At 47.1% G+C, this 22,174-nt stretch overlaps 1 protein-coding gene across 1 annotated transcript in view; it reads right to left on the bottom strand.

Moving 5' to 3' along the window:
• Positions 1 to 213: 213 nt before the first annotated feature.
• Positions 214 to 22,174, bottom strand: part of SCNN1B (sodium channel, non-voltage-gated 1, beta subunit) — a 32,797-nt gene continuing 10,836 nt past the window's right edge. Inside the window, exons 4-12 of the mRNA XM_006871954.1 lie at positions 15,123 to 15,226; positions 12,899 to 13,062; positions 12,512 to 12,619; positions 5,031 to 5,148; positions 4,182 to 4,257; positions 4,029 to 4,086; positions 3,427 to 3,497; positions 816 to 891; positions 214 to 582 (exon numbers count right to left, since the gene is read on the bottom strand). Coding sequence (XP_006872016.1) covers positions 214 to 582; positions 816 to 891; positions 3,427 to 3,497; positions 4,029 to 4,086; positions 4,182 to 4,257; positions 5,031 to 5,148; positions 12,512 to 12,619; positions 12,899 to 13,062; positions 15,123 to 15,226 — 1,144 coding nt within the window. The remainder of the gene's footprint in view (positions 583 to 815; positions 892 to 3,426; positions 3,498 to 4,028; positions 4,087 to 4,181; positions 4,258 to 5,030; positions 5,149 to 12,511; positions 12,620 to 12,898; positions 13,063 to 15,122; positions 15,227 to 22,174) is intronic.

The following is a 22,174-nucleotide window of genomic DNA, read 5'->3' as shown; positions in this document are numbered from 1 at the left end:
GCCTGTCCTCAAGGCAGGAGTTGTGGGGTCTCTAGAGCCTGGCTGAGGATGTGTGAAGGAAGAACAGGAAAATACAATTCCTGCTCTGTGACCCCATGGAGCCTTGGCTTTTTGTGGGGTGAGTAAAGGAACAAGGCTCTGGGTTTGGAAGCCTGCTATCTCTGCCCTTTGATTGTCCTGGCTTCCCTGGCTGGGCAGGGCAGGACCTAGGACCTAGATGGCATCACCCTCATTGTCGGACTCGATGATATCGAGTGGCTGCAGGCGCAGGGAGTCATAGTTGGGGGGTGGGGTGCCTGGGATGGGCAGCGCCTGCCCACTGACATAGACCCCTGGGTCAGCCACATCGGGCTGGAAGCTGAAGTTGGTGTGGGCCTCCACCAGCTCAGCCACGGTGGGCGGCGGCCCGGCGTAGCGAGCGTGGGCCTGCTTCTGCCGCAGGCTCTTGAAGAAAGCCACGAGCTTGATGATGGTGATCCACAGGAAGTCGATGATAATCTCTCCAAATTCGATGAGGCACAGCACTGAGCCCCCCATCCAGAAGCCAAACTGGCCACCCAGGTTGGAGAGCAGCCAGACGATCTATGGAAAGAGGAGGCTGAGGCCCTGTAGGGACTGGGCTGAGCACAAACCCCTGCCTAGAGCACAGTCTCTATTTCCTGAGAGATGGGTTGTTGGGTGTGAAGGATACAAACTGACCAACTCGGCTCCGGGAAATAACCTGGGATTGCAAGGGACCACCATAGTTCCTCTGTTGGATTCAGGGCACTCCCCACCTTCAGGGGACCAAGGGAACAGGAGTCTTCAAACCTTACATTGTTAGCTGGTGACTCTTGGATGGTACGATAGTTGAATTCTTGGAAGTAGATGTTGAGCTTGACAATTCCCTTCCTATAGAAGTGAGTAAGAAGGGCTGGGGCTATGGCATGCACAGGAAAGGCGGTCCGACTTCCCCAGTCCTCCTCCATGCCCACGCCAATGAAGGCTATCATGTCCAAGCAAGACCCTATGTGCTCCCCAGTCTCCTCTGGGTCTTGGGGCCATAAAGGGCACTTTGGCCCAGCACCAATGTTGTAGAGTCCCTTTATCAACCTCATCCTGACCAGTTTTCTAAAGGCTATTGTGGGATACAGGTCTTAGGGTTTTTTTACCCTGTATAAGGCAGACTTATTCCTCAGCTCTGGCGAAGTAACCTTTGAAGTAATTGGGATGCCTTGGTCAAGGACTTCCTATTCACTTCTGATAATAATTCACGTTGGTGAGTCGGGGCTGGCCAGGTCAGAAAAGACACACTGGAGAGGCCACTATCGACTCTCCTTAGGAGGCACGCCTGAGCTTATCAAAAAGAACCCTAAACATGGTAGCTCCTCGTTGGTAGGCACATCTGCTCTTGAGAAAGTAGTGTGCCTCTTGGGACATGCAAGTTCCATATTGGGAACCCTCCCAGACCTTGCGCTGTGTAGTTCTTTGTTGTATTTATTTTGGTTAGGATAAACCTGTACTCATACACCTGGAACAGTGGATTTGGATTCTGTGAGTCATTCTAGAAAAGACTCGAAGCCCAGGATGTGCTTTGAGTCAGCAGGTTAGACAGTAAGGGTGTCACATGCGCTCCTGGGCTTGTGGGGCATTGCATGCAACTGACAGGGGCTTTTATGGCCTACTGAGGGATGCTGTCCTTTTCCCTTGTGAGAACCAGCCTTGTTCTGGGTGCGAAGAGTTAGAGAACAAGCTAGTGATGAGGATGGAGAAGTGGGAATTCAAGGACTGGCCCAGTCTTCACATTCTGGGGACTGGATTCTTGCTGATCCTGTCCACATATGGGACAGCCCCAAGAGTCAACTCTGAACTCCTCTCTCTGTACCTGTGTGCAGCAGACTCTTGAGCCCTGCACCTCTATCGGGGACATGGAGTGGAGAAGGGAGGCCTAGTGGGGTCCGCCATGCCACATGACAGTTCCTGAAAAGGCTCTACTCTCTCATGCTTCCAGGACATGTTTATCTGTCCTAATTTGCCTGAAGAGTTCCTGCTTTTCCTTGGACAGTCAGTTCAAGTGTCATCTTCCTTGACAGACCTCCCTTACTCTTCAAGCAGGAGGACCCTCCCCTGAGGGTTTGGTACAGACTTTAATCACCTGTTTGCACATCTCTGTCCTCTCTAGGTTCCAGCTTCCTAATAGTATGGTGTCTTCATTTGAAAGTATGGAGAGATGAAGAGAAAGAAGAATGGAAGGATGGATGATAGAGGGCTAGAGGGATGGAAGGGTGAGTGGATAGATAGATGAGTGGATTAATGGAAAGATGGATGAGTGGAAGGGTGGATGATGGTAGGATAGAGGCATGAATGGATGGATTGAAGGATTGGTGACAGAGGGATGAGTGGATGGATGAGTGGAAAGACGGGTGGGTGAGTGAGTGGAAGGCTAGATGAAGGAGGGTGGATGAGTACAAGGATGGATGATAGAGGTATGGATGGATGGATGGATAGATGAATGAGTATACAAATGGGAAGATGAATGGAAGGATGGATGATGGAGGGAAAGAGGCATGAATGGATGGGTAAGTGGACAGATGGATGAGTGGATGCATGGAAGGATGGATGAAGGGATGGACAAGTAGAAGGATAAATGATGGGAGGATGGAGGGATGAATGAATGGATGGAAGGATAGGTGATAGAAGGATGGAAAGATGGATGGGCAAGTGGACAGAAGGGTGGATGGGGGAAGGATGGATGATGGAAAGATAGAGGCATGGATGGATGGGTGCGTGGACAGATGGGTGGGTGGATAAATGGAAGGATGGATGAAGGGATGGACAAGTGGAAGGACAGATGATGCAAGGATGAAGGCATGAATGGATGGATGGGGGATAAATGGAGAGATAGAAGGATAGATGGATGTATTAGTGGAAAGATGGATGGGTAAATGAAGGGATGGACAAGTGGAATGATAACTAATGGAAGGATGGAGGGGTGAATGGATGGATGGAGGGAAGGATGGATATAGGTAAGTGGTAGATGAATGGGATAAATGGAAGGATGGATGAAGGGAGGATAGATGAGTGGAAAGATGGATGCTGAAGGAATTAATGGATGAAAGGACAGATGATAGAGAGATGGAAGAATGGATGGGTGAGTAGAACGATGGATGGACAAATGAGGGAAGAACAAGCGAAAAGATGGATGATGGAGGGATGCAGGAGGTGTGAGTGGGTGGGTGGGTAAATAAATGACCGGAAGGGAGAGCAGGCTTTCCTTTAAAAGGAAGTGGTAGACTCTGCATCCCTTGGCTGCCTCTCACTCCCTCCTCTAGGCTAGTTCCTGGCTATGATTACTGTGAGCTGGTTTCTGAGTAGCTGCCCTGTGGCCACATCCACCTGAGGCTCTGGTTCCTCCCAGTGTCTGCCTTCCCTAGACTCCAGCCTCACCTGCTTATAGAGCTATTGTTGCTTTGGTCCCTTTGATCCCGCTCCTTGGACAAGACGTAGAAAATCCAGTCCTGGAAAACAAGAAGGTGACTGGGGGTGAAAAAGGACACCGCTGCTTCCCTATCCCAGCCTTGCTACCTACGGGGAGGTAGACCCAGCCTTTTAGGAGTAGAGCACAATGGAAGTCCACGTTAGGGCTGTTGGCACGGGTAGTAGAAGGTCTGCAAACTGCCCCTATAGGCCCAGCCGCCTGGCCCCTAGCTCTTTCACACCTTGGCCCTTGCAGCTCCCTCAGCCCTGCCCATGGACAGCTCAGTCTCATCCTTCAGGGTTCAGGTCACATGTCACCTTTTGAGTCCCTTCCTGACACCCTCTCTAGAATGGCTTCTCCCAACTGCCATATTGTCACTGCTTGTTTCATCACAGCCATGCTTACACTTTGAAATGATCTTATTTGTGTTCCTGTATATTGTCTGTCTCTTCAACTAGAACGGAAGTTTCTATGAGGTCAGAAACGATTTCTTTCTCCATTGTTATCCTTCCCCAAAGCTCCAGACAGCATGCAGCCCAATGACTGGGGAACTGGGCCCCTATTGTCTCACCTCTGAGGACTCAGAAGGCCACTCGGCCATGGAGATGGTCATTTTGTACTTGGTGTCGCTGCAAGAGAGAAGCTGTCCTGTTATTATTCCTTCTGCCAGCATAGCCCTCCCTGCACGCAACCCACCTCCCCTCTCCCCACCCCCAACACTCACCTGCAAGACTCCCTGCACTTGCTGATGCAGGTCTCCCTCTGGTTCACACTCCTCCGAAGAGCTGAGTAGCAGTATGCTGAGAGAGAGAAGGGCCAATGGGCAAGACTTTAGGGGTCATTCTTGGTGCCTTCTTCTCCCCCTTGAATCCAGGGGCCACATGGGGGCTGGGAGACAGGCCAGTGGCTGGCCCTTCTGTCCTCCTTGTGCTCAGAGGGGGATTTCCAGGGTCCTGGGAACCTGTGGTCTGTGGTTTGGTGGCTAAGGGTTGCAATCCAAGGTCTCTTCAGGAGAACCTCCCTAGGCTGGCCATCCGGCACCCAGTTCAGTAGAGACCAGAGCAGCTGTCTCCTCAATCACCCTCCCCGTTTCTACCCAGGGGTCTTAAAAGCTGGGCAGCTGGAAGGAATCCAGTTTTCCCTTTTTGTCAGTAGTTTGTTAGCTTGCAGAAGTAGTGGGATTTTCTCCTTTTCCCCACCAATATCCACTGTACGCACGTGTATACAGACTGCACAATGCAGGCCCGAGCACAGGCCTACCCGGTGTACCAATGCCCCTTCACACATACATGTGAACATACAAATGCACACTGGGAGCCATACAGCCAGGCTTGAATATGGGGGCACATCACATGGTACACACACATGTCCATGAGGACAAATGCCCTCCCACACGTTCATGATTCAAGCATGGACTCGGGTGGGCAGGGAGTTGGCCCCTGCAGAAAGGAGACCCAGGCCACCTGGCTCAGAGGAAGGAGCTGGAAAAAGCTGCCTTATCTTTTGTGGTCAGGGGCTTTGTGGTCAATGCCCCAGCTAGTGAGGGTGCCGGGGCCTGTGGGCTCCCACTTACCCCAGTCTGGAAAGTCCTGGTTGTTGCAGTATTTCTCTCCAGGGGGCAGTGGGTACAGGTAGTGGCCACAGCTGCAGTTTTGGATCATGTGGTCTTGGAAGCAGGAGCGAAGGCACGCCTAGGGACAGGGAGGGACATGAAAGTACAGACATGCGCATGGTGTCTCACCACACCAATTCCAAGGGCAGTCCCCCCAGCCCCCCTCCTCCCGCCCACCCCACCCCCACCGCCAGAGGCTAGTGTCTAGCCCAGAGAGCTGCCCTTCAGCTGAAACAGAGAACCTTCATTCTTCTAGCTTTCTCCAGAGGGGCTCTAGCCAGATTCCAGCAGCCCCTGCTGTAAGGTTGGACCCCCACCACCATTCAGAGCTAGGGTACCACAGACGACATGACAGGGGGTGGCCTTGCACCAGTAGTAAAGTTAACACTTAGATTTAAAGAAAAAAAGTTGCTGTGGAAGAGACTTCAAAGCTCCTGTCAACCCCATGCCGTCAGAGTAGAGCTGTACTTCCCAGGGTTTTCAATGGCTGGTTGTGTTAACTAGATCACCAGGCCTGCTTCTGGCAATGTGATCGTGGTTAGCACCTCCTAAGGAGTCTCCACGTGTATAAGATTGGCCCCCTTCTGAGGAAGATGAAGGGTTTGCCTTGTGCCCCTGACTGGAACAGAAATCTCGGTGAAAGGAGAAGGAAGAACTTTGGGTGCTCAGAGGCAGTGAGCTGCCGCGGGCCTGTCTGCAGCATGCCTCCTGGGTGCTGAGGAGGAAAGGACAGGCTGACTGCTCCTCACAGATGAAAGAAGGTACTAGATGCATCTGTCTGCCACCACTGGAAGGTTCAGTGAGCTGACGTGGGTAATCACTCAGCATCAGGCACTTAGCAAGTGCTTAGTAAATGGAAGCCATTGTTATTCATGTTCCCACTTTGCCAGTGTCCTAACCTCTGGCCACGAGGCTTCTGGGATTGAACATGCTTCATACATCCACCCACACCCCTGCTCTCCACCTAGCTCAACTCAACCCACCCCTCCATAGAACCTTCCAGCAGCGCTCTGCTCCTGGAACCAGCAAGTGTGCCTGCTCCGATCTTCCCAGGCTAGCATGCATGCCCTGTCCTTCTATGGTCCCAACTTAGTGTGGGCTCCTTGGGCACTGCGGCAGTGGGGTAAGCACTAGTCCTGCCTCATTAACATCATGGTGGTGATGGGAGTTGTGTGCCTTGGAGTCAGTTCCACTCTTAATGAATGACCCTGTAATGGGTTTCCCAGGCTGTAAATCTTTACAGAACAGAAAGCCTCATCTTTCTCCCACAGAGTGGCTGGGGGATTCAAACTGCCAACCTTGTGGTTAGCAGCCCAACTCATAACCCTCTAGGCTACCAGAGCTCTAGCATGACGTCACAACATAAACGGTGAGGATTTACAATATAGGAATGGAGGATAATGACATAGTACTGAGAATCATGGTCTAATCACATGTTTTTTGCGGGGGGGGGGGGGGTATGATTCAGTCCATATCAGTGACCCTGGGGCATGTTGGCACTGTGAAACCAGCAGAATCCTGGGTGTTAGCCAGGGCCCAGGACTGAGCCCCACCTGGGCAGGCATGTCCGTGGGGATATTCGGGATTATAGGGGTCCCTTTATGGGATCTCCCAAGGCTTTTCATAGAGTACCGCCTTTGTCCCTTCCCACACTTCTGTGAGGCAATAATGGATGAATAATAGCCATAGTTATGTTATTGAGGTTGGGTGCAATCTACTGGATGAGGCTGTACATTGAATCCATCTCTCTCTCTCTCTTTTTTTGTGTGTGTGTGCATTAAGTGGAGGCTTACAGACCAGATCATCAATTTTACATTCAACAAATCCTGTACTTTGTTTCATCTCAATGATTGTCATCCCCACCATGGAATAACAGTCATCTTGCTTCCTCCTCCCTGTGGTTCCTAGTTTCCTTCCACCCACCTTCCCATCCCTTTGATTTGAATGATTGACAATTCTATCATTCATAGGGAACCTTACTATAGTTCCTATATACCTATCTACTGCATCAAAAGAAAATGAAAGGAATATATGGAGTCACTGTACCAAAAAGAAATGGTCGATGTTCAACCATTTCAAGAAGCAGCCTATGATCAAAAGCCAATAATACTGAAGGAAGAAGTCCAAGGTACAGTAAAGGCATTGGCAAAGAACAAGGCTCCAGGAATTGATGGAATACAAATTGAAATATTTCAACAAAATGATGCAATACTGGAGACACTCATCTATGCTGAGAAATTTGGAAGAAAACTACCTGGCCAACTGACAGGATGAGAGCCATATTTGTACCCATCCCAAAGAGAGGTGACCCAACAGGATGCAGAAATCATTGGACAATATCAGCAATATCTCATGCAAGTAAAATTTTGCTAAAGATAATTAAACAATGGCTGCAACCATACATTGGCAGAGAACTTCCAGAGGTTAAAGCTGGATTCAGAAGAGGATGTGATGTCAGTTGGATCTTAGCTGAAAGCAGATGATACCAAAAAGATGTTTACCTGTGCTTTCTTAATTACACAAAGGCTTTCAATTATGTGGATCATGACAAGCTATGGACAACATTGTGGAGAATGAGTATTCCAGAACACTTAGTTGTATCACAAGGAACTTGTACATAGACCAAGAGGCAGTTGTTTGAACAGAACAAGGGAACCCCGAATAATTTAAAATTAGGAAAGGTGTGCGCCAGGGTTATATTCTTTCACCATACTTATTCAACCTGTATGCTGAGCAAATAACTTGAGAAGCTGGATTATATGAAGAAAAACATGGCATCAAGACTGGAGGAAGACTCACTAACAACCTGTGATATGCAGATGATACACCATGCTTACCGAAAGAGAAGAGGACTTAAAATACTTACTGATGAAGATCAGAGAGCACAGCCTTCAGTATGAGTTGCATCTCATTGTAAAAAAAAAAACCAAAACCAAAAGCAAAAATCCTTACCACTGGACCAATTAATAACATCCATATAGACAGAGAACAGATTGAAGTTGTCAAAGGCTTCATTTTACTATTATCAGCCAGTAACACTCATGGAAGCAGCAGTCAAAAAATCAAATGACATATTGCATTAGGCAAATTTGCTGCACAAAACCTCTTTCAAGTGTTTAATAGTAAAGATGTCAGTTTGAGAACTAAGGTGCACCTGACACAAGCCATGGCGTTTCAATAGTCTCATAAGTGTGTGAAAGTTGGGTAGTGAATAAGGAAGATCGTAGAAGAATTGATGCATTTGAGTTACGATGTTGGAGGAGAATATTACAAATACGGTGGCCTGACAAAATAAAAAAACAGTCTGTGTTGGAAGATGTACAGCCAGAATGCTCCTTGGAAGTCAGGATGGCCAGACTTCATCTCTCATACTTCGGACATATTATCAAGAAGGACTCATCACTGGAAAAGGATATCATGTTTGGTAAAGTGGACGGTCACAGAAAAAGAGGAAGACCAATGAGATGGATTTGCACAGTGGCAGCAGCAAGGGGCTCAAGTGTAGCAATGGTTGTGAGGTTGGCACAGGTCTGGACAGTGTTTCGTTCTGTTGTGCATAGGGTTGGTATAAACTGGTACCAACTCAATGGTGCCGAACAACAACAACTGCTTGGCTGAAAGTGGGTGAGTTCCTTTACAAACCTGAAGGGTGGTCAAAGGCCGTAGTCTCAGGTTCCACCAGTCTCTTTCTGACCAGTAAGCCCGGTTCTTTCTTTTTGTTTTTCTAAGTTTTTATTGTGAATTGAGTGATAGTTTACATGGAAGAACATTGGTTTTATACTCATCATTTCATTACAATGATTACAATCTCCTCTGTGAATCATCATTCAGGCTGATCTTTTTTATAAAAAAATAATTTTGAGTTTTTTCCCACATATTATGTCACTCTATCCAGGACCTTCTAAAGTGATCCTGTTCAGGGAAGTTGGTAGTGGTAGCTGGGTTCCATCTAGTTCTTCTGGTCTCAGCGTTAAGGAGACTGATGTTCACATGTTCCATTAGTCCATTGGACTAGTTGATTCCAAGCATCTTCAATTCTCATCACTCTTCTTTCTTCTGCACATGGAGAGACCAATAGCTACACTCATGAGCTTTTAATATTCCAGACACTGCTCACCAAAGTAGGATGTAGAACAGTGTCTTTGTAGACTATGTTGTGCTAACTGACCATGGTGTCCCCTGAGACTATGGTCCTGAGCCCCTAGGCTCAGATACTCAATGCCTTAAGATGTTTGATAATATCTAGAGATGATCTCTTTGAGATATAAAAGAGAGGCGGAGGCAGTGACCCAGTGCTAGAAGCTGCAGAGCTGCATGTCTGGGGGAGAGGTGTGACCAATTTTTTCATCTTTCACTTTTCATTTTTCACGTATCTTTCCTCTTCACTTCGATCATGCCCTCATTGCCCATCCAGACACCTTTAGACGGGTGGGAGCACAGCCCCAAAAGGGTCCAGCATTGCACCCACAGTATTCCAATGGCACAGAGAGGAAACCTGCAGGTTGCTTCTTATGATGTCTTGACTCTGGGACCCAGCCCCAAAGTTGACCTGGGCAGGACCCTTTATCCCTGTCTGCACTGCAAATGCCAGTGGATAATGTCAATCACAATTTTATTTTTGTTTTTAATTGGTGGTTTCTGTCTCTGCTTTTATATTGTTTCTGTCTTTGGTCCTTTTGGCCTCACTCTTCTTCCAGGGGTTGGAGCTGTCTGCCCTTGCCTTACCCAAGAAGAGACAGCAACTGTGACCATATAGCCAAGCTACAAGCACACCATGTAATACCCCACCATCTGGAAAAGAGCCAAAACCAGCTGCTAGCCATTACACATGAAAAGGGAAGCCTATCTCCAGATCATATACACCAGGAGATGCTCAACAAGCTTAACAACAAAGCAACATACATCCATTTAAGCATTAAAGCCCCACATAACTGCTGAAAATGTCCAAGAAAACACAACTCAAGATCTCAACACATGTCCAAAATCAGAAAAAAGTAACTGAGACAAATGAGCTGGAAGCAGACACAGACTTTTCAGTAGAAGAACAGGCTCTGGATCTGCCTGAGAAGGAATTCAGAAGAATGATACAAAAAACAAATGCTCTGAAAAGGGGTGGAGGAAAATAAAGAAGAAAGCAGGAAAGTGCTACAGGAGGAATCAAACAAGATAGATATGGCATTGGAAACAATCCAAAACCTGCAAAAAGAAGTCCAGATGATTAAAAATAAAATATCAAAAATGGACAATACAGTGAAACAACAAAGGAGTAGAATGGAAGAGATGGAAGCCAGAACTAGTGAGCTGGAAGACAAATTTCTCAATACTGCTAAGATAGAAGAGCAAGCAGAAAAAAGGATTAAACAAGCTGAACAGAGTCTAAGATTCATGCTGGATAACATAAAGAGGAATAACTTACGAATTATTGGCATTCCAGAACAGAAAGAATCACAGAAGTCCACAGAAGAGATAATTGAAGAGCTTCTGGAAGAAAATTTTCCTAACATCTTGAAGGATGAGAAGATAAACATTCAAGAAGCTGAATGAACCCCAGGAAGGATAGACCGCAAAAGAAAATCACTGAGACATATCATAATCAAGTTCTCCAAAATCAAAGACAAGGAGAGAATACTAAAAGCAGCTAGGGAAAAGAGAAGTGTTACCTACAAAGGCAAGCAAATCAGATTAAGCTCTGACTTCTCAGCAGAAACCATGCAGGCAAGAAGGCAATGGGGAGACATATAAAACCCTAAAAGAAAAAATTGCTAACCAAGAATCATCTATCCAGCAAAACTGTCAATCAAATATGATGGTGCAATCAAAACATTCCAGGATAAACAGAGGCTAAGAGATTTTGTTAACGCCAATCCAGTGCCTCAAGACATCCTAAAGGGAGTTATTTGGAATGAAAACCAGCAAGAACAGACAACAACCAGAAATTGACAGATGTGGCAACACCACTTGGAACTCAGTCGACAGATAGCAGAGTTCAGAATGGAACAAAATTACAGGAATGAATTCAGAGGACCTGTGAGGCCAACCAAAGACCAAAATATTAACAATGTCAAAGAAGGGAAACATATAGGAACAGAGATCCAGATAGTGAAGAGGTCGAGTAGATGGCAGGATATAATAGACTGTCTTAAATGCAGTAAAAACTTAATAGACTATAGGGTCACCCCAAAGAAATATAAAAGAGATTAAATAAGTGAGCAGAGAGCAGAGGGACCTACTACCACCAAGAAAGAAGAGCCAGGAATGAAACGTGTCCTTTGGACCTGGGGTTCCTGAGCTAAGAATCTCCTAGACCCAGAGGAAGATTAATGCCAGGACATGAGGAAATCTCCAAGGAACACTGGGTCCACAGATTTGAAATGAGATGAGAACCTTCCCTCAGCACCAACAGAGAAAGAAAGTCTTCCTCCTAGAGCCTGTGCCCTGAATTTGGATTTCAAGACTCCTAAACTGTGAGATCCAAGCCATGGTATTTTCAATAACCTCATATGGATGTGAAAGCTGGACAGTGAATATGGAAGATCATAAAAGAATTGATGCCTTTGAGTTGTGGTGTTGGACAAGAATACTAAAAGTGCCATGGACTGCCAAAAGAATCAATAGATCTGTTTTGGAAGAAGTGCAGTCAGAGTGCTCCTTGGAGGCCAGGATGGTTAAGCTTCATCTCTCCTACTTTGGACATATTGTCAGGAGGGAACAGTCGCTGGAGAAGGATGTCATGCTGGGTAAGATGGAGGGTCAGAGAAAAAGAGGAAGACCCCCAACGAGATGGATCAGCCAGGTGGTATCATTGATGGCGTCAAGTGTGGCAGCGGTAGCAAGGTTGGCCTAGGATCGGACATTGTTTCATTCTGCTGTGCATGGGGTCGCTATGAGTCGGTTTCGACTCGATGGCACCTGACAACAACAACAACAAGCTGTGAGAAGGAGTCCTGGTGTGGCTCTGTGGGTTACTGCGCCAGAATGTAAAGCCATTGAACTGCAAGGTTGGCAGTTCAAGCTCACCAGCTACTCCTTGGAAACCCTATACAGGGTAGCTATGAGTCGGCATCGACTCGATGGCACTTAACAACAACAACAAACTGTGAGAAAAGGAGCTCTGGTAGTGTAGTGGTTACGAGTTGGGCTGCCAACCGCAAGGTCAGCAGTTTGAAACTACCAGCGGTTTCATGGGAGAAAGATGAGGTGTTCTGCTCCCGTGAAGATTTATAGCCTCGGAAACCCTGTACAGGGTCACTATGAGTCAGAACCGACTCCATGGTACTTACCAAACTGTGAGAAAATCAACTTCTGTTTGTTAAGGCCACCCCACTTGTAATATTTCTGCATCGCAGCACCTTCACAAATCCAGCAGAGCCAGCCTTGTCAAGCCCAGCTCCCCCAGAAACCAGAGGCCTTGGCCTGGCAGGAGACCCTGACCATGTGCCCACCTGGATGGAGTAGGTTGTATTGTAGCTGCTGTAGAGGTTTCGGATGGGGACGTCCGAGCCGTTCATGGTGCACTGGCTGTACGGCTTGCCCTTGCGCTCCAGCTTGTCCTGTGTCAGAAGGATTGTGGGAGTTCTGATCCCCTCCCGGAGGCCCTGTTCTACCTCCCTCCCCAGTAGCTCTTGGAAGCATCAAGTTGGTGGGAGCCAGGGATGCTGGGAAGAGGGAGATCTACAGGTGCAGAGGGGTGCCTGAGGAAACTCACTTTTCCCCAGGGGATGACTGGGCAGATGGGGTTCTAGCCAGCCACCCCCACCCTCAGGTCAGACCCTTGGCAGGTAGGCTTTCTCCCCTGACCCCCCAGGCTGCCCTTGGACGCCAGGCCATACCACCATCACTCCGATGGAAGTCTCTGTCCCCGCCATGGCGTAGATGCCCTCATCTTTGATGAAGGGGTAGGACTTTTGCTCATGCAGCATCAACCGGGCCCCGGCCGTGGACGTGAGATAGGGCACATAATCCTCCTGGCCTATGTCTAGGATCAGCTTCAGGCCTGTGGACAGGTAGGCCGAGGGTTGAGGGGAGACCCACCCCCACTTGTCCAAGCCCATTCCAGCCAAAGGGATCTCCAGGGTCTTCTAGAGAAGCTGGCTTCGCTTTGCAAAACCCTGACCGCTCAACCTTCCTGCCTTTTCCAGTGTTATAAGGCTGTCCCAAGCCCTGTCATCTCTGCAGAGCCCTCCGATAATCCCGTTCCACATGGCACACAGAAGAATGTGTGCCCAGCAAGAACCCTGGGGGAAATGCACAGGCGATCTACCTCACCATGCCGCTCCAGCTGACATACATGCCCTCATTCCCACCACCCCATTCAGTCCCTCCTAGCTTCCAGGCTCCTGCTGCCATCCTCTCCCTCTGCATTCCGTCCCCATCCTCATCCTTCACCTAGGCAATCCCTCAGATCTCAGCGCCAGAGCCTTCCCTGACAACCTATGGCTGGGGGTCTCTGTTATGGACTTCCTGGCCCTACAGTCTTTCTTCAAGCACCTGCCTCACTTGTTTTATTGTCTGTCTGCCTTCCTCAGCAATCGGCTGTCTCCTTTCATTTTTATATAATGGTGTGTGGTTTTTTGTTTTTTTTGAGGCGAAACTCCCAGAACATAAAACCAGCCATTTAAAATGGTACAATCTAAGAGCATGGAGTACATTCACAAATATTGTAGACCCATCACATCTATCTCGTTTCAAAGCATTTTCATCACCCTCAAAGGAGAACCGCATGCCCACCCAACACTCCATCTCTGGAGCCCCCAGCAACATCAACCTGCTTTCTGAGTACTGTGCTACATGCTTTTTATTGGATACTCATGTCAGTCTCCCCATTTTACAGATGAAGAAACAGAGGCACAGAGAGGTGAAGGGACCTGTGCAAGGTTGTTTAGAAATAAGGGCCTATCTGTCTCTGTGCCACATGGACAGTCTTCTGGGAGTTCAGGGGTGCAGTGAAGGGAGGAGGGGCAGCTCAGCAGCCCTGAAGATATCTGAGGCCTCGGAGGGGTGGGAGAAAGGATTCGCTTCCCCTTGTGCCAGGCTCACAGCCAGAGAGCATGACCTGCCCAAGTTTGCTGGCCTTCCCCAGGGAACCCAGCCAACTGAGTCACACACTCTCTTCTTTTCGCTCCTTTGTTCTCTGTGATTTTCCCTCTTCAAGAGGTTAAGAGTAAGAGGTTGGTTATTTATTGGGAGAGTTCTACAGATTTTTCCAAGAACATTTTGCATGCACTGAGAATTCTTGTGCTCTATAAGGAGAAACCTGGGTTTGAGTCTTGGCCAGGGTACCACATGCCTAGCCACCAGCCGTCTGTCAGTGGAGGATTCTGGGTTGCTGTGATGCTGACCAGGTTTCAGCACTTTTCAGATAAAGACAGACTAGGAGTGGTACCGTAGGATAAACTCTCGACCGCAAGGTCAGAGGTTCAAATTCACCAGTGGCTCCTCAGAAACCCTACACAGCATCGCTATGGGTCAGAATCGACTTGAAGGCGCTTAACAACAACAACATGAGGAAAGGCCTAACAATATACTTCTGAAGACCCCAGCCCGTGGAAACCCTGTGCGTGATGACAACACCACTTGGGATGAAGGTGCAGAACCAGGCAGTACCTTTCTCCACTGGGCATGGGACTGACCAGAGGACAACTAACAACAACACAACTTGTCAGGCACAACAACGCAGTGGGCCCGCTAAGCAATAATTCTGTGTACCCATTCTCTAAATAGGGACACGAAGGCTTCCAGAAGTCAAGTGTCACTTGTGCAATTGGTGGAGCTGGGATTCGACCCAGGTACGAGGAATCTGCGCTACAGACCCCTAAGCTGTGCTGCTTCCAAATCCTCACTTTGCTCATCCACAAAATGGGAGCAACAGTCCCCAGCCCAGGATTAAGAGCATGGTTGGAAGGGAAGCTGAACCCGCCTCCCCTGGTCCAAAGCAGACCCTCATAACAACCACTTTTCTTTGAGCTGCCTCCCCCTCAGTACCGTCCATTTACATCTGATGGCCATCTTGTCTTCTGCTCCCCCATGGTTACAAGTCTCATGGCCAAGACTTACCAAACTCAGCTCCAGGGTTGGCGGAAGGCAGGATCTTGTCTGCCATGCCCCAGTTGAAGATGTAGCAGTTGCCGTAGTCGGGGTAGAAGATAGACGTGAAGTTCCTAAAAGAAGACCATCCGCTGCAGAGTAGGGTAGAGCCCAGGCCTCACCTAGCCTGCTGCTCTGCCTTCCTGCTTTCTGCTGCCTGCACAGAGAGGCTCAGAAAGGACGAGGGGTGCAACAGGTCCTTCCATCTATGCCCCTGCATTGGTGAAGAAGCAACAGATGAGGTTCCCGTCAGAGAGGCCTGGGCCTCAAGCTCTCTGGCTTTGTTGAGGATTATGAAAGATGTTTCTTAGCTGCTTTCATTCGCCTCATATACACGGTCTTGTAGAACCAGATGAGTAAGAGGGCAGCTCCAGGCAGTGTCTGCTTAAAGAAGCTGGCAGAGTCCAGAGAGGTGGCCTGGGGAGCCTCAGGAATCTAAATAAAGAGAGAAAACGGACCAAGACAGAGGGGAGAGAAGGGGATTCAAAGGCAGAGAAGGTAGAAGTAGAAAAGTTGGGGACTTCAAAACAAGGGGACGAAAAGCCATACATGAATTCCTATCCTATGTCCTGGAAATGTTTCCCAGAGGAATGAGTTAACAGAAAAAAAGAATGCTTTCAAACAAAGCTCACTGAATACTGACCGCATAATGCAGTGTCAGAAAATTCAAGGATTGTTTTCATTTGTGTTACGGAACATTTCAAACAAAACTATTAGAGAGGCTAGAGAAATAAAGCTCATCAATCTGCTTCAGCAATCGCCAGTCACGCGGCGGTCAGTCACGCTCCATCTGTAAACCTTCCCGCACCTTCCCTCCCATATTATTTTGGAGCAAATCTCAGACATCACAATTTTATTTGTGAACATTTCTGTATGTACACGGAGTCCTGGTGTGGCGCTGTGGGTTAATGCAGCAGTCTGCAAGGCCATTTGAACTGCAAAGTCAGTGGTTCAAGCTTGCCAACTGCTCCTTAGAAACCCTATACAGGGTTGCTATGGGTCAGAACTAACTTGACGGCACTTAACAGTAACAACAACAACAAATGTGCCTATCTTTAAAAATAAGAACTCTCAAAAACACGAACACCGTGCTTAAAATAATGTCAATTTTTAAATATTATTAAATGTTCACTTCAAATTACCAGTTGTCTCATAAATGCCTTTCTATAATCAACCCCTGCCAAGCAATTTATTTGTTTAAATCAGGATCCAGATATTGGATATTACATGTTGTAATTGGTTGAAAATTTTTCTTCATCTCTCTTTTATTATTTTCTTGCAATATATCTGTCAATAGAGTTCTAGTTTGACCCAGCTAATAACTGAAGACTCCTGATGTGACCCTGTAGGATCAGCACTGGACTGTGAACTACAAGATTGGTGGTTCAAACCCAGGAAGTGCTCCTCATAAAGCCATACAGGGTTGCTATGAGTCAGAATCTACTCAACAGCACTTAACAACAATACAATAACATATATAACACAATACTGACCCAATTAAAATATCAAATTGCAGCCAGTGAGTGCAGTGGCTAAGCACTCAGCTATGAACCAAAAGGTTGGTGGTTCGAGCCCACCAGTCGTTCCACATCTGAGAAAGATACGACAGTCTTCTTCCATAACAGTTTATGGCTTTGAAGATTCTATAGGGAGTTCCCCTCTATCCTGCAGGGATGCTAGGAGTAAGAATGGAATTAGATGGCAATGGATTTGTTTTTTATTTGCTTAAAGAATTAAATGGAGTCGTGCAAATGGTTAGTCTACTGGGCTGCCTCGGAAGAAAGATCTGGTGATCTACTTTCAAAATAGGAGCCACTGAAAAATCTCCGAAGCATAGTTCTACCCTGACATACATGGATTTGTTAAGTAGACTTAGGTGGTCAGTATTAATGGTGACCAGATGCTGTGTGTCTCCTGATGCAAGAGCATCAGATGACCTCAGAAGCAGTCTTGCAAAATAAATAAATAAATAAAATCAGATCTGAATGATCACTCTCATTTATGGGAAATATCGGGGGTGGAGCAACATGTTCAAAGACACCACAGAAAGCCAGTCAGCAAGATCTAGACTGTGAGGTGCTCAACAGGATAAAAACCCCATTTCTTCAACAAATACACGGAGATGCAGCAATAGTTCAACTTAACTAGTAAAAACAGTCTGCCTCGAGCATGAGGCTCTTTTAAGAACTATCCACATGGGAGCCAATGGACAACAGCAACTGGAAAGATGAGACAGGAACCTTCGGGGTGCGTGAGTTGATGTTAATGAGGAGGATTTGTTTTTGAGGTTGTTAAGTGCTGTTGAGTCGGTTCTAACTCATAGAGACCTTGTACAGGGATCCTGGGGTGGCGCTGTGGGTTAATGTGCCAGACTGCAAAGCCGTTTGAACTGCAAGGTTGGCGGTTCAAGCTCACCAGCTGCTCCTTGGAAACCCTATATAAGGTTGCTATGGGTCAGAATCGACTCAACAGCGTTTAACAACAACAACCAGGGATCCTTTTTAAAAACGTCTTTTGATGTTTTTATATTATTCTTTTTGTGTGTGAGATTAAAAAAAATAATCAATTCAATTCAATGCTGCAAAGACAGTCAACTAAAGAGCTGTATTATCTTTTAAGCCTAGATTCCACAACCAAAGAGGTCTGGTGGCTAAGTGCTTGGCTGCTAACCCAAAGGTCTGAGGTTCAAGCCCACCAGCTTGTCAGAGAGAGAAAGATGTGGCAGTCTGCTTCCGTAAAGCTCGTAGCCTGGGAAACCCCAAGAGGATCATTGTTTTCTGCCCTAGAGGGCTGCTGTGAGTCAGGATGTACTCAACAATAGCTATTCCACAAGAAAGACTCATTAAGCAACCTCTAGGGGCACTTTCGTACATAACCTCAACATAACCCCAGGAGGCCAAGTATTATTTGTCCCTCTGGTAGCATAGTGGTTACAAATCGGGCTGCGAACCTCAGGGTCAGCAGTTCGAAACTACCAGCTGTTCCGCGGGAGAAAGATGAGGCATTCTGCTCCTGTAAAGATTTACAGCCTCGGAAACCCTGTATAGGGTCGCTGTGAGTTGGAATCGACTCCATGGCACATAACAACAACAACAACAACAACATTTTCAGATAAGGAAACTATTTCCTGTGTCTTTCGTTTCACCCTGTCTACTAGCAGAGTGAGGTGATCCCAGGGTGGATATGAAATTTGATACGTGTGCAACCGCGTATCAACACTGTCTGACTGATGTGGACTCTTTTACCAAACTCTGAGCGTTGGTTTCCTCAGCTGTGAAAGGGGCATCACCTTTCTTCACACAACTAGCTGTTAGTGAGGCAGCTTCTCAGCTTGAGAGTTCATGACAGACAAGCCCGTGCAGCCCTCAGAGCCTCTGCATGGCAGACGGCAGGGAGCAGGGCCTCAGCTGCTCTCTTCCCAACACAGATCTCCAGCTAGCCTGCCTCTCTCCATTGTGAAGGAGCCTGCCCTGGTCTGGGCCACCACCATCTCATGCCTGGAGTCCCTGCAGTTGTTTTTGTTGTTGTTGTTAGGTGTCATCAAGTCGGTATTGGCTCACAGTGAGTCTATGTACAACAAAGTGAAACATTGCCAGGTCCTACGCCAACCACACAATCATTGCTACACTTGAGCCCATTGCTGTTGTCACTGTGCCAACCCACCTCGTTGAGGGTCTTCCTCTTGTTCTCTGACCCTCCACTTTACCCAACATGATATCCTTCTCCAGGGACTAGTTCCTCCTGACAATATGTCTGAAGTATGAAAGACGAAGTCTGCCCATCCTGGTTTCCAAGGAGCACTCTGGTTTTACTTCTTTCAACACAGACTGGTTTGTTCTTTTGGTAGTCCATGGTATTTTCAATATTCTCCTTCAACATCATAACTCAAATGCATCAGTTTTCTATGATATTCCTGATTTGTTGTACAACTTTCACATACATATGAGGCTATTGAAAATACCACGGCTTGGGTCAGGCTCACCTTAGTCCTCAAACTGACATCTTTGCTCTTGAACACTTTAAAGAGGTCTTGTACAGCAGATTTGCCTAATGCAATATGTTGTTTGATTTCTTGACTGCTGCTTCCATGAGTGCTGATGGTTAATTGAGCAAAATGAAGTCTCTTGACAATTTCAATCTTTTCTCTATTTATATGGATGTTGTTTATTGGCCCAATGGTGAGGATTTTTGCCTTCTTTACACTGAGGTACAACCCATATCTTTGATCTCCATCAGTAAATATTTTAAGTCCTCTTCATTTTCAGCTAGCAAGTTTGCATTTATGCCTATTCCAAAGAGAGGTGGCCAAACAGAATGCGGAATTAATCAGACAATATCATTGATATCTCAGACAAGTAAAATTTTGCTAAAGATAATTTAAAAAATGGCTGCAAATGTACATTGACAGAGAACTTCCAGAGGTTCATGCTGGATTCAGGCGAGGACATGAAATAAGGAATATCATTGTGATGTCAGATGGATCTTGGCTAAAAGCAGAGACTACTAGAAAGAATTTCCTGCAATAATAGCTCCCTCTGAAACCTTCCTTCTGCACAGCAGATGGTTAACCTCGTGCGTGTCAGAGTAGAAATGCGCACCGTATGGACCTCAGTGGCGGATTTGTTTATTGGTAATAGATTGTTAGGGCTTTCTTCCAAAGCACCTCTGGATGGACTCAAACCTCTGACCTTTGGGTTAGCAGCTGAGTGGGTTAACAGTTTGTACCACCCAGGGTCTCTTGCAAAGCATTCTGGGGGATTGTTTAAAATTGTGAATCAGACCATGGCACACCTCTGCTTAGAACCTCCCAGAATAAAATGCAAGTTCCCTACCTTGGCCTTCTCCCTGTTGTTCCCTGCACCCCAGTGACTCCCTAAGATGCTCCCAAACTCAAGGACTTGGCAGCTACGGATCCTTCTGCCTGGACACTTTTTTCTCAGCTCTTCAAATAGCCTCTGTCCTCCTCAGCTGCAGGTTTTACCTGCTCTATGACCTCCCTGGCAGCCCCATGGAATGCTGTTCATTTTTCACATTATTCTCCATCATTTCCACCTGCTCTGTTCTCTATAGAAGCCCCTGGGGGGTACACACTGTTATAACACACTTGGCCTGCCAATCGCTTCTGAAAAAAAAATCAGTTGTTGAAAACGCTATAGGAGCACAGTTGTAGTCTGATACACATGGGGTCACCGTAAGTCAGAACTGATTAGATAGCAAGTGGTAAGCAAGGGACTTCCCTATACAGCACACATCAACTTCTCAAAGCATCTTCTTTACTAGCTTGCCGCCCAGCTGCCTCTGCAGTAGAAGCTAAGGGGAGAGGGGCCGCGGACTTGTCTGTGTTGAGGGAGAAGAGAGAGCTTCGAGGCCAAGAACACAAGCTGGGAGCCAGCCAGCCTGGCTGTGAATTCCATCTCAGACACTTACTAGCAGCCAGCATGGGGAAGGTATTTGACTTCTCTAGTTCCACTTCTATCGTCTGGGACACGGGACATATCAGCACCCCCCTTGGAAGCCGAGCTGGAATTAGATGCCTGCCATACTGCTATACACAACAAATATTGACTGTCACTACTTCCCGCTCTGTCCCCAACTCCTGGCACACAACAGACAGACACTTGGTAAATATTTGCTGAATAAATTATCTTATGCAATAAGGGCACTGACAGAAATAAGTACAGAGCGGGGGACACTTAATTCAGTTGGGGGAGTGGGGGCCATGGCAGGAGTCAGGAAAGGTTTCTTGGAGGAGGTGAGGCCTGAGCGGAGACTTTCAGGATGAGAAGAGGCAAGAAGTTGAGGGCATGGGGCAGGAAAAGGAGTACACTGGGCAGAGAGCCAGGCACAGGCCAAAGTCCAGAGGGAGAAGAGTGATGGACAGACACCGTGAGTTAGGACCCAGGCTACTGGAAGACACAATGAGAGCAAACCAGCTCAAGCAGGTACTTGCTCTAGATGGGGGTGCCCTTAAGTGGGGCAAGGACACAATGTTCCCAAGAAATAGTCTGAACAGCCATTGCTCAGGACCTAGAGGCTGGCAGGACAGGGTTGGGTTCCTTCTGCTCAGGCTCCACACTTGTTCTCTCTGTTCACAATATTCACAGGCTGCTCCAGGCAGGACAGCCTCCAGCCCCAGAGTCAGATTTTCCCTCCACAACCTTTCTGGGGACTATGCTTTCCAGAACAGACCAGCAGACAGCGCACCATACCAGCAAGCAGAAGACAGCCACGGGCCTGTGTGACCAGATGCTGGGCTGTGGTCAGAGAAGATTTCCCGGGACCAGAAGCCATTTAGCCAATTCCTGAAGTGTCATTATTATTATTAACATAGTCCTGGTGAGGCGCTGTGAGTTAATGAGCTGGACTGCAAAGTCGATTTGAACTGCAAGTTCAGCAGTTCAAATTCACCAGCCACTTCTTGGAAGCCCTAAGCCCTATAGGGGGTCACTATGAGTCGGAACCGACTCGAAGGCACTTAACAACAACATACACTCCCAGGCCTTAGTTTCTAAATATCATTCTTCAATAAAAGGATCCAGGGCTGCTTGGAAAACTAGCTGATTCTAGTCCTGCGGCACCATATTGTTGTTAAGTGCTGTCAAGTTGGTTCCAACTCATAGTGACCCTGTATGGGGTTTCTAAGGAGTGGCTGAGTCATACAGTCAGTTTCAAAAAGCAAAGAAATACTCAAAATAAACAAATAAACAAACAACCCCCCCCCTCACACAAAACAACAACAACAAAATGGATAAAGATATGCCCCCCCCCTCACACAAAACAACAACAACAAAATGGATAAAGATATGTCAAAGGGCACAGGAACCAATTCTGAGTGGCCAAAGATGGAAGAATATGAGCAAGAAAATAATGTGGTATAGATTTACAGCCCAATGTATAAAACAAATATACATAAGTTTATATTAGAATAAGAGATGATGGAAAAGCTCCATATCATTAGTCAAACCAAGGCCAGGGGCAGATTGTGGAACAGATCATTAATTACTCATATGCAAATTCAAACT

Source organism: Chrysochloris asiatica, unplaced genomic scaffold (genome assembly GCF_000296735.1).
Source record: "Chrysochloris asiatica unplaced genomic scaffold, ChrAsi1.0 scaffold00178, whole genome shotgun sequence".
Taxonomy (NCBI): Eukaryota; Metazoa; Chordata; class Mammalia; order Afrosoricida; family Chrysochloridae; genus Chrysochloris; species Chrysochloris asiatica.
The sequence above is the reverse complement of the archived record's forward strand: the minus strand, read 5'-3'. Positions and strand labels throughout refer to the sequence as shown.